A 13,056-nucleotide genomic window follows, 5' to 3' on the forward strand; every position below is an offset into this window, starting at 1 on the left:
ATACCTTTCTTTATTTAATATTCCATATTGGTGACCATTTAGGTTATTTCCAAATTAATGCTACTATTTAAAAAATGGTTGCACTTAAAAGAATAGGACCTGCCAGAAGAACACAGGAGACGATTTAAAGGAGCTGTTTTTGTTGGCCAAATCTAGAACATTTTCATCATCAAATAAATAATAATGTAATGGATTAAAATCTGTAGAATCAAGTGACAGTTTAGTAGTCTGTGCAGCTTGAGCATTTCTAATTTGAAAATCCAAACTTTTTTGAGTGTCACCATAATGCTCAAAAAGTTTCAGATTTTCAAACATTATGGGTTTCGGATTTTTAGTTTTGGTAACCTCAAACCTTGAATTCTATTCATATTCTAAAGTCCCTAAAATTCTAGAATTATTTACTTATGTAAATATTTTTAAATTATTTATATAAATGAATAAATAGGGAACAGGGGATAGCTTTTCCTTATAAAAGAATACCATCTAATAAATGTAGAAGGAATATTAAATTAAGGAAATCACTACTTGATAGACACAATAGTGATTTTTATTTCAGACAGAAATCATCAAGTGGATGCTTAAACTACTGGATTAAAATTTAAAGAAAAGCAAAATGTCTAATTCCAAAGTGGATTCTCTTGAAGTTTAAAGGGACAGTAAAATGGCAGTGCAGAAAATTAGCAGATACCACCTTACGTAAGTGATCTAAATTAGCATCACTAGTAATGGACAAATAGATATACTGTGCATCCCAAGGAGGACATCGTATCACTTTAGGTGAAAGGAAGCATCAGAGAGATGCAAAAGGAGGGACATTCTCTATAATAAATTATATTCATTCTTCAAAATCTCAAGGTCAAAACCACAGATTGGCCAGGGCATAGTGGTGCATGCCTGTAATCCCAGCAGTTTGGGAGGCTGAGACAGGATGTTCGAAAGTTCAAAGCCAGCTTAAGCAACACTGCAAGTCCCTGTCTCAAAATAAAAATATAAAAAGGGTGGATATGGCTCAGTGTTTAAGCCTCACTGGGTTTAATTCCCCCCTAGCTAGCTAGCTAAATCAATCAATCAATAAAACCACAGATTGAAGAACTACTCTGGATTAAAGGAAACCATAGAGACATAACCCCATTTAAGTAAATCCTGAGCTAGGAAAAAAGTTTTCCTGTGCTATAAAGCTGGAGTAGGCAAATGGTTTCTGTAATAGATCAGATAATAAACATGTTGCCTTTGTGGGCCAGATTGAGTCTGTTGTGAATTGTCAACTCTGTTCTTAGGAATGGAATTTCTGTGTTCCAACACATTTTTTTTTGTGTGCAAAACCCAGTGGCTGTCCTGATAGGGCAAAGAGCAGCAGTTTATCAAGCAGTTTATCTTGATAACACCCCACTCCCACAATAAACCTGGATAAGGTTTATTGGATAAGTGACAAATTCAAGTAAAATCTGTAGAATAGATATTAGTATTGTGTAATTGATAATTGCATTGTAATTATAAGAATGTCTTTTTTCAAAAAATAAACACTTTCGTATATTGGGTAAAATGATATGTCTATAAAGGTTCTTAAAGGTTTAAAAAGCAATATGCAAACATGGTAAAATATTAAAATTTGAGAAGTCTAGGTGAAGGGTGACTAGGAATTCTTAGTACTAGTTTTATAACTTTTCTGTATTTCTTAAGTTATTATAAAATTTAAAAACATTTTTAAAAATACATTATTATATAAGTATTCTAGGTAAAGTACACTGTGAAAATATAATTTGTCTCACAAATTTTCCATTATTTGTTTTTATATATCTGTTGAATAAGTTCTTCTAAGCAGAATTACTGTGTTCACATATTTAGGCATTTTGAAATTTAATAGATAAAGATTTTTATTTTATTACCAGCAGTGATTAGTTGGAGTTATTTCTAACAATAAAATATATTTTTATGAATAAGTTAGTTTCTTTAATGGATATATCTGTAAAAATAACAGTATGATAATACACTTCATAAAGAAATTTTCCTTTCCTTTTCCTAAATACATACAGGAATCTAGTTAGGTCCCATCTACTTGATAATGATTTTCCATCATTTACCCTTTAAGCAGTTTTCCCTCTTTGGAAAATTTTAGTAGTTTTTAGGACTACTACTTCTTGCCAAGATGGTGTAACAGGAACTGGAATTACTCTCCAGCCTGAAACAACAAAAAACATGGACAAAATATATGAAACAACGGTTTTCAAGATATTGACCAACAGGCAAGGAAGGACATTGATTCCCAAGAAACAGGAGACAAATGAGGTGAGCCCTATGATTGCCCCAACTTCAAGCCTGGAGAGAGTTCCAGGCCATGTTGTAGGGAGGGGGAGTCCATGTGAAGCTGGAATTCATGGAGGCTGAGATGGCTAGCGTTCACAGCGCAGAGACCTGAAGAGGAAAGAACAGTACAGAGAGTTCCAGAGATTGGCAAAGGGTTCTTTCTCTTTTAGTTGTCAGCTAAGTATTGATCAGCACACGTATGTGAGCAATCACCCACCGGTGGGGAAAACCATCCAGAAGAATTAAAGGAAACAATCCCTAAAACTCAATTAGGGCTATGAATTGTACCTCTTTTCAATGAAGAGAGGAAAAATAATCTCATAATTCACAGAGCATCAGCTAAACTCAGAAGAGTTTGGCTTTGGTGTAAAATTAGGCCCAGACTAAGTGGCAAACTTAAAGTAAGACTGAAATGATCAAACTCTTTTCAAGTAACTATGTACCAGAACAGAGCTCAAGAATATAAGAATGAAAAAAAACATGCAGCACTAACAAACAAAAACAAAAAATATATATATACATCAATCATACAAAGAAGCAGGAAAATATCCAAAATGGGAAGAAAAACCAGTCAAAACCAACCCAGCAATGACATAGATGACATAAAAACAGTTATTATATGCTTGTGATCAATATGTTGAAGAAGCTAAGATTAAGAGTTAGGAAAATGGTCAGATGGTAAATATTTTGGTTTTGTGTCATATACAACTTCTGGTATAACTCAACTCTGCTGGAGCACAAAAACAGCCATAACGGGTCAACAAATTAGTGTTTCTGTGTAATGAATTACAGATCTATTTCTAAAGCAGACATAGTGGGTTGGATTTGACCTACCAGCGGTAATAATAAACAACTAAATAACAATTTATAATTATTTGGTATCTCTGAACAAGAGGAGAGATGGAACAGTTTAATAAAGACATGGAAGATACACATTTTTAAAAAGAGACACAAATGAATTTTCCAGAGATGAAAACAACTATAAGATGCAAAAAATACACTTGGTGTTAATTTCAGAGTAGATGAAGGAGAGAATAGTGAACTTGAAGACATAGCAGTAAAAACTATCTAAAGTGAAGCAAACAGGAAAAGTCTGGAAAAAAGGACAAGCATTAGTGAGTGAGCTGTGGTCTGTCTTCAAGCATCCTTATTTACATGTAATTGGAATCATTGAAGGAGAGGGTGTGACTCAAGTGATATATGAGGAAATAATGGCTGAATTTTTTTTTAAACATTGTTAGAAACTTTTAAACCACAGATCCAAGAAACTCAGTAAATCCCAAGTGTGAAACTACACAGAAGCACATCAGAATCAAATTGATTAAAACCAGTGATAAAGAGAAAAATCTTAAAAGCAACAGATACAAAAGACAAATTATTTACAAAAGAGCAAAGGTAAAGAAGGATGATAGCAAGTTTTTCATCTGAAACTTTGCTATGGATAAGACAGTGAAGCAAGAGCTTTCAGGTGCTCAAAGGGTTTGGAAAAATGCCTGTCGACTGAGAGTTCTCTACCCACTGAAGGCAAAATAAAACTTTTTAAGACATACTAAAAATGGAAAGAATTTTTCACAGACAGGCCTGAGCAAGAACAAGAAAGGTGACATCACTACAGATTCTACAGACACTTAAAGGATAGCAAGCAAATATTGTAAATAACTGTATGCCAATATATTCAACAACTTTTGAAGAAAGACACAAATTCCTTAAAATTAGCAAACTACCTGAGCTTACTCAAGAAGAGGTGGGTAATCTGAATAACCTTAAATCTAAAGAGATTGAGTTTGTTTTTATAAACTTTTTGACAAATTTGCAGAAATGTTTAAGAAAAGTAATTATGCTATTTCTTCACATAGTCTTCCTGAAAACTGGAGAGCAGGACATATTTCCCAGTTCATCCTGTGAGAACAGTATTGCGTTATTACTAAAAGCAAAAACATTAGAGGAGAATGCACTAATATTCCATGTGAAGAAAGGTGTAAAAAAGTCTTAATAAATTTTTAAATGAAATCCAACAATATGGTTAGACCTAGTGAGATTTATCTTAAAAATGGAAAAAGTCAGTTCAACATGTTAATAGAACAAAGAAGGAAAATCACGTGTTTATCTTAAGGGATTTAGAAAATACTTTTAACTATCATTCTTGATAAAAATTTATAGTATGGTAGAAATAAAGGGAATTTACTAACCAATCATAAAGGATACCTCTGAAAAACTACATTTATTACCATATTTTTAATGGAAGACTGAGTATTTCCGTCTAACATTAGGACCACACAATAAAGTTCTCTCTTATAACTTTTAATTCAACATTGTACTCGAGGTTCTAATCATTACAAGGCCAGAAAAAGAAATGAAAAATTTAAAAAAGATGTAAAGAAATAAATAAAACTTCATTTTCAGAAGTTATGATCATCTTTTTAAAAGCTACTATAATTAATCAAGTTTGGCAGGGTGGTGGAATACAGGATCAACATAGAAAACTCAATTATGGGCTGGGGATGTGGCTCAAGTGGTAACATGCTCGCCTGACATGCGCAGGGTGCTGGGTTCGATCCTTAGCACCACATAAAAATAAAATAAAGATGTTGTGTCCACCGAAAACTAAAAAATAAATATTAAAAAAATTCTCTCTCAAAAAAAAACCTCAATTAGATTTCCTCATATTAGTAATGAATAATTGGAAATTGATCAGGTATCATCAAACAATATGTAATTCTTAGAGAAAAGCTTGACAAAAGATGTACAAAAACTCTGCCATGAAAATTACTAAATATTGCTGGGAAAACTTGAATTACTAAGTAAATGTTCTTCTGACAGAAGACTTTGTATTTGTTAGAAGTGTTTTCTTCATGAATTGATCAATGGATTCGACACAGTCCCAGTTAGAGTTCCAGCAGCTATTGGACAGGCTGTTTATAAAATTCATGTGAAAATGCAAACAATCTAGAACAACCAAACATTCTTGAAAAAGAGCAGCAAGAACTTATACATTGCCTGATTTCAAAAGTTGTTATGAAGCCACAGAAATCAAATGTAGTCTTAGGGAAAGATGGTTATGTAGATCATTGTAACAGAATAGTAGCCAGAAATTGTTCTTTGAATATATGCTCATTTGTTTTCCAATCAAGGTGCAAAGGCAATTTAGTTAGATAAATGATAGTCTTTTTAATAAATGTTTCTAGAATAATCTGTTATCCATATGCTGCCCCTTGATAGTCTTTTTAATAAATGTTTCTAGAATAATCTGTTATCCATATGCTGCCCCTTCACACAAAATAACTACCATTCATCCATAGCACCATATACAAAAATTAACTCAATATAGACTTAAATGTAGAATTCCAATTAAAGTTTGTAAAAGAAAACAGGTGGAAGTATCTTGATCTTTGATCTTGACCAAGCAAAGATTTTTAGTATTAATGCCAAAAAGTGTTCTGTGGAATGAAGAAATTGATCATTTACTTCATGAAAGTTAAGAATAAAGACTTTGTGCTTAGACAATGAAAAGAGCTTTCAGAAGTCAACAAAAAGAAAATCAACTAATTTTTGAAAGGGATAAATGATTTGAAGAATTGTCTATAAACAACACATACCTTGTGGCAGATAAGCTCTAAAGAAATGCAAGTTAAAATCAATTAGTGTTTAGTCCTTGGGCTTTTGTAACCTTATGTCAGAAACTGGTAAGCTTATAAATCACAAATTCTACTTCTCATAGTTCTGGAGTCTGTGAAGCCCAAGATCAGGTGTGAAAAGATTTGATATGTGGTGGAGGGCTGCTTCCCAATTTATAGATGACCAACTTCTCTCTGATGAAGGCATTAATCCTGTTCATGAGGATTACTTTATGACCTGATTACCTCCCAAATGCCCCACCTCCAGACACGATGGCATTGCTGATTAAGTTTCAACATGAGAATTTGACACAGATGTATTCAGTCTGTAGCAGTGAGATAACCACTTTACACCTATTAAAATGCCTTAGATTTAAGGGATTGATCATATGTGGAACTACTATTTTTATATACTGGTAGTGGATATATAAAACGCTATAATAATTTTTGGAAAAAAAATTGAAGTTTAACATATCCCTACCATATGGCCCAGCCATTCCATCCTTACATATTTAGTCAAGAAAAATGAAAACGTGAATACAAAAATATTGAAGCACAAATGTTCATGTTAGCTTTAGTTGTGATAGCCTTATGGGCATAATCCAAATATCCAGCAACAGGTGAATGGATCAACAAAGTGTAATATATTCTACAATGAACTGCTATTCAGCAGTGATAAAAGAATGAACTCTTGATATAAACAGCTACTTAGATGAATGTTAAAATAATCATACTCAAGTTTTCTAAAGAAGTCAGGAAAAAAGTACATAAACTGTATGATTCCATTATCATAGAATTCTAGAAAGTATAAACTATTCTATAATGGCAGAAAACAGGTCACTGGTTTTCTGGAATGGAGAGAGGCAGGAGAAGAGATTAAAAAGAAGCAGAACAACTTTGGGAAATTGTGAATATCCTTGTGTTCATTGAGGCATTGGTGTATACACAAATATGAAAACTTAGCACATTGTACACTTTAAGTACATTTTACTCTATTTCAGTTAAATCTCAATAAAGCTGTTTAAAATTTTAGTAATTTTTATACTTTAAAAATACTTTGGCTGGGGTTGTGGCTCAGTGGTAGAATGCTTGCCTGGCACATGTGAGGCACTCAGTTCAATCCTCAGTGCCACATAAAAATAAATAAACAAAATATTTACTTCTATCATGGAATTGGAATGAAATTTGCAGGCATCCTAGGAACAAGACCTCCTGTTTGGCTTTAGACACCAGTAGATGCAAACTCTTAATGAAGCCACACTAATGTTTCCTTAATATTGCAAAGGTCCCAGGACTTTGTTGACTATTGGTACTATCCCTAAATTATCAATTTCACAACTAGCTTTTTAGGAAGCCATAATTCTCAGTAAGCTTCCTTGGGGGAAAAACAAGGAGGTTTGGGTCAGATCAAATAGTTCAGAAAATATAGCATATAAATATCCCCTTCTTGAAAATTCACCTGAGATTCCAAATAGTCCTGCTGTGAAAGAATTGGTTTAACTTTGTTTTATCTAGTTTTGGTAAAACTTCAGTGGGCACACTCCACCATAACTATGGTGAAGCTCAATTCAAGAAGCATCATCTGAGATGATGTAAAAGATGAAACTGCCAGAATCTGACAAAATGGGGTAGTTCCTTATGGGATTTTGCCAGGAGGAAGGAAGGAGTTGGTGTGCACATGTGTAAATTTGAATTCCTTTTGGCAGCATTCTGAAGTACAAGATTAAAGAGGCCAGCTGATATTTCTGAGATCTCAACTTCCCTCAAGTCCAGTTTTGAGAAGAGTTTTGTAAAAATGTATTGAAAATGTCAACCATGTATAGATTTTAAAATTTAGGATGCCATTATTCATTCTGTTTTACAACTTTCCTTTCACTTTTTTATTCTCTCCAGGGATCAAAAATGTTTTTTTTTATAAAGAACTAAGTACAGGAGTCCTCTTTTGTCTTTAGGGTATAAGTTCTAAAACTCCCAGTGGATGCCTCAAACTGAGGATAGTAGCAAATCCTATTTTTTTTTTTTTTTTAAGAGAGAGGGAGAGAGAGAGAGAGAGAGAAAATTTTTAATATTTATTTTTTAGTTCTCGGCGGACACAACATCTTTGTTAGTATGTGATGCTGAGGATCGAACCCGGGCCGCATGCACGCGAGGGGAGCGCGCTACCGCTTGAGCCACATCCCCAGCCCATGCAAATCCTATATATATTTCTTCCTATATATATATACCTGTGATAAAGTTCAATTTATAAATTGGGCACAGTAAGAGATTAACAATCATCACTAGAACAATTATAATAATATACTGTAATAAAGGTTATGTAAATTTGGTCTGTCTCTTTAAAGAGTCAGATAAGTCAGTTTATGGTATATGGGTGAAATCACAGAAAGTCATGTGACTCTACTTTGTGTACAACCAGAGACATGAAAAATTGTGCTCTGTATGTATAATATGAATTTAATTGCTTTCTGCTACATATATTACAAAGTAGAATACATTTAAAAAAAAGAAAACAGTACATAGAGGGAGGCTACTGCAATTCTTTTTTTTTTTTTTTTTAGAGTGAGTGAGAGAGAGAAATTTTTAATATTTATTTTTAGTTCTTGGCGGACACAACATCTTTGTTTGTATGTGTTGCTGAGGATCGAACCCGGGCTGCATGCATGCCAGGCGAGCGCGCTACCACTTGAGCCACATCCCCAGCCCTGCAATTCTACTAATAAACATTCTTTAGGTCCTGCATTGTGTTTTTTCTAATACTAAAATTACCCCCATTTTTTCTTAAAAAGACATTGAATGATATGACTTCTTATTGTTGGAATATTTTTGAGTAGTCCTCAAAAGGATGACAGCACCCCTTTCTACCTCTGCCCCAACATTGGACGATATCTGGTGACATTTTTGCATGTCACAACACAAGGCAGGGTGCTACTGCTGGATAGAAGCTACAGATGCTGCTAAACATTTTGTAATATGCAAAGAATTACTTTGTACAGCATGTTAACAGTGCTGAGCTAGAAACCCTACTCAACTTGGATGAAAAGTATATGGGCCATCATTCCATGGGCCTTGCTGTTTGTGTTTTTATGGAGTATACCATCCTTTTAAATGGCTTCTTAAAGTACAAAAAGTAAATTCCAAGCTCTTAATTGACAGTGAACATAATTCTTAATGTTTAATATTCCATTAATCACAAATAGTCACTTCCAGTGCTGGAAACTAGCACAATATAGTAGATTCTCAATAAATCTTCAGTGGGAAGATGGAGAGGTACACAGCTTTCCTGATGTACTTTCAGAACTTGTTTTTCAAGTTGGATAAGATGCCTGATCATCACCCTAATCCCAATTCCAGGTATGTTCTCCAAGCTTTAGTGGAAGTCCCCACTCTACGTACCCTCATACCCTTGTGTAGTTTTTAACAAGAGGTTGAAGCACCTTTTCTAAGGAAATAATGGCAATAGTTGGAATACACTGACACTTCTGTATGTCATTGTGTAGGAGCTAACTTTAAGTTTTTTCCCCCACAGTAACTCGATTTACTTCACAAGGGAGAAAATGCTGGGGTAGTAAATGACAGTTAAGATTCAGACATGTCATGTTTCATAACAAATCTGTGCTCTTAACTACTACAAAACTTTTTTTTCCTCACTGTGGTAGGCATTGTGCTGTACCACCAAGCCATACCCAGCCCTGTTCTTTGTTATCCTTATTTTGTTAGTGGGTTTGGGGATCAAACCCAGGACTTCATGCACACTTGGAATTAACTCCCACCCCCCATTCCCCTGGCCTTTTAAAAACTTGTTTGAGATAGATCTAAGTTTCCCAGACTGGCCTCCAAGTTGGGATTTTCCTGCCTCAGCCTTCAGAGTAGCTGGCATTACAAGGCATGCACCCCCATACCCAATAAAACTTTTTTGTTAATATAATTTTGTTCTCAAGAGCCAAAATGCCTAGGTTTGAATTCTGGATCTTCAGTGTTATTATAGGAGAGTTATTTAACACGTCCCCCATTTCTGAAGTATGCATAGTGTGTCACCCTTGAGGTTGTTGGCTTCTGTTAGTACAGAAGTTTTAATTCTTGATGATTATAATTAATATCTTTATAGAAAGAATTTGTGACTGCCTCGAATATTATATGGGTCTTGCCCTTAAAGACTTTATAGTCTATTTGGGAAGACAAGAAAAGTAAACATGAAAACTGATAAACATATAATCAGGTAATTGTTAAATGATTAATAGATAGTATAAATGCAAATAGATATAATTTGGGAAATTCATTTGCACCTAAAGATTTTTCTTTTTAACTAAATAACAACTTCTTTTAAGTTTTATTGCCAGCAACTTTTGTGCCAATTTTATCAGGTTATTGGCTTTCTCCAGACTGTGCTTTCATTGTCATCCTGTCTAATACCCAGCAGGCTCACTGGAGTGTTAGTGGGAGTTGGCACCATTGTTTTTGGATTCCAACATTAGCTGCTCCTTTAATATTGATCGTCAGTGGTTTACCTGTCCATTGTCAGCTTCCTTTTCCATTCCCTAGTGGGTGTTTCCAAATATTTATGCCTCTTTTCTTACCCATTAGATATCATAATATCCTGTCATTTTACAAGTAAAATACTTGCAGCCAGCAACACACCTTATTTCCTTTCCTAGCTGGCATCACTTAGGTTCTTGTTACTAATACCTCACCTTTTTATTGCTCCCCTCTCTTGAAGTTGGGCCCTTCTACAGCATCAGATACCAGTCTCAGTTCTATCTCCTACCAGTTCTGTCTCCTCTTTCTCCCTTTTATTTTATTTTTTTGAGAAGCTAGGGATTGAATTTAGGGCCTTCCTTGCACATGTTAGGCAAATGTTCTACACTGAGCTGACCACCCCAGTCCATTACTGGTTCTTCTCCATTTCCTTTTATACATTTATTCTTGACTCTTCTCTGTCTGCATTGTACCTTTTTGGAGATTTCATTTATTTTTGTGGCTTTGCTTGACAGTTACATACCAGTCAACCCCATTTTTGCAGCATGGACCCTTCTTTTGACCTATAGAAGTATGTTCATAACAGCGTACTGAGTACTTCCAACTTGGAAGACCAGAGGCCTTTGTCAACAAAACCTATTAATATACATCTACTTTTCCCATAACAAAAGCTGTAAAGAGTTCTTAACTATTTTTCCTGACTTTTCCCCTACTACATCCTATTATCGTCTTAGTGTGACAGCCTTTTTTACATGTTTGTCTCATCTCTGTCTTCTAGTCCTTTCTCTAGTATTAACTAACAGGAAATTAATTACGTATCTAAAAATCTGCAGGATCTCTCATTGCCTTTACTTGATTAAAAATCCAAATTCCACAGCAAGTTTTTTTTTTAATAATAGATTCAGATAAAATTGAGTTATGATCTTGTCCCAATTCACAAAGGGGTAGATTTTTTAATGTTTTATGTTTTTCTCTAGTTTTCTTACAATTTTATTACCTTCTACAACTTTTGTCATCATTTGATAAGAAATGATATTTGAATGATATTTATACTTGGTATTTAAGTTTATAAACGTCCAGTTTTGAGGGCCTTTCATAATTTGACTATCCCTTTCATAAGCATTATTCACTGCTATAGCTCAAATCATAATCATCCTGAATTTATTTCAGTTCCTGACTATACTTAGTCATTGCAAAACTTTGGGAAAGCAGTCCAGGTGGTATTAACAACACATTTTGGTAAATTATGAGAATTACATGAAATACTGCTAAGTTCTTAGTTAAGGGACTGCACATAATAAATACTCAAGAAACATTTGCTACTGCATTTCCTTGTTGTGGTTGTATTACTCCTCAGTTGGTATCCCACTGGACCCAGTGTGCAAGGTTGTTTGTGCCTGGACCACACTACTCCAAGTCTGTGAATAGAATGCCTTCTTTTCTTCTCCTCCCACTTCCTGTGTCTACTTTTCCTTTAGAGTTCTGCTCTTCTAGGAAATTTTACCTGACACATAGTTTTCTATCATGCACCCTCTCCTTTACATGCGCATCTGTTTATTGTGGCGCATTTTATACAAAACTGTTTCAATCATTATATTCCATTACCATTTTGACCTTGAGTTCCTTTTCAGTGTACAGAATAGTTCTTAATTTATTTATATTCTGGTATTATTTGCTGTGCCTTATAACTAACAAGTTGTTTGTTTTCAGTCAGTAAATATAAATGCTATCATAGGATATATCATTTGATCCAAACAGCCATGCTGTGTTAGGTAGATGGTGTTAGAGCTCCAGTTTTCAAAGAGGAAACAGGCTGGGTGAGATTAAATGATTTTTTCCCAGGCCACTTTTTGTGTAAGTGCTATAAAACTAGAATTCCTCACATTTAATAACTCATTATGTAGACGTTCTCTTGTGTTTTACATTTGTCCTCCCTTGCAATCTAAATAGAATAGCATTTAAATTTGGTGACAGTATTTCTTGGTGATATCTTTGAAATAATCTTGGCTTTTGTTTGGTGATGTGTAAAACACTTCAAGAATTGGGATTTGTTGATTCATAATTGGTATGATTTAATCTCTGTAGAGCTTAATTCTTTATAATATTTGGTAAGATAATTGGGTGAGTAAATGTATGTAAGACATTGAACTTTTAATAGAACATTTGCTTAATAAATGTGTAGTCAGAATAGCTTGTACTTGAAGGACTTAATATTGTAGTTTTTCAGAATTAATCCAGTTTTTCATTTGAATTAGGCTTCATTAAATTTTATACATTTAGCAATATCCTTCTCATAATTATATATATTTGTATGCAAATGATAAGCTTTTCTTAGTCCTTACATGGGATTGCCTTTTTAGGGTCATATAATAATAAATGTGAATGACTTAATGTTTTATATGGCTTTTATATTCAATGAAAACCATTGATTTTAACAGTTGGAGGAGGAAAGGTGGGGATGGAGCAAGATTATAAATTATTTAAATCCACTTAACCAGTGTAAATGTTGATTTTAGTTATTCTAAAAGTTGTAACTGAGGTTTGTTCCACATGATAAATACCAAAGAATGGAGAAGTCTGTTCTTTAAAAAACAAAGTTTAGAGTTGAATAGGAATAGTATGTACTGTTCTTCAAGTTTCATTCACAGATTTTTCTATATTGTTT

At 33.9% G+C, this 13,056-nt stretch overlaps 1 protein-coding gene across 8 annotated transcripts in view; it reads left to right on the forward strand.

The window, feature by feature from the left end:
• The window catches only part of RBPJ (recombination signal binding protein for immunoglobulin kappa J region), a 216,375-nt gene that overhangs the window by 174,647 nt on the left and 28,672 nt on the right, over window positions 1-13,056 (forward strand). The window contains exons 3-4 of one of the 8 annotated variants that reach the window (XM_081302937.1): window positions 2,117-2,286; window positions 3,563-3,699. The exons of 5 other annotated variants lie outside the window; for them this stretch is intronic. Coding sequence is in view for 2 of the 3 variants with exons in the window: in XM_081302934.1 (XP_081159060.1) it covers window positions 2,282-2,286 (5 nt within the window). In the remaining variant the exon portion in view is untranslated. Of the gene's footprint in view, window positions 1-2,096; window positions 2,287-3,562; window positions 3,700-13,056 lie in introns of those variants that run through there. 2 more of the 8 variants (XM_081302934.1, XM_081302935.1) reach the window with 2 other exon arrangements.

This window comes from Spermophilus citellus (genome assembly GCF_964194105.1).
Source record: "Spermophilus citellus genome assembly, chromosome: 8".
Lineage (NCBI taxonomy): Eukaryota > Metazoa > Chordata > Mammalia > Rodentia > Sciuridae > Spermophilus > Spermophilus citellus.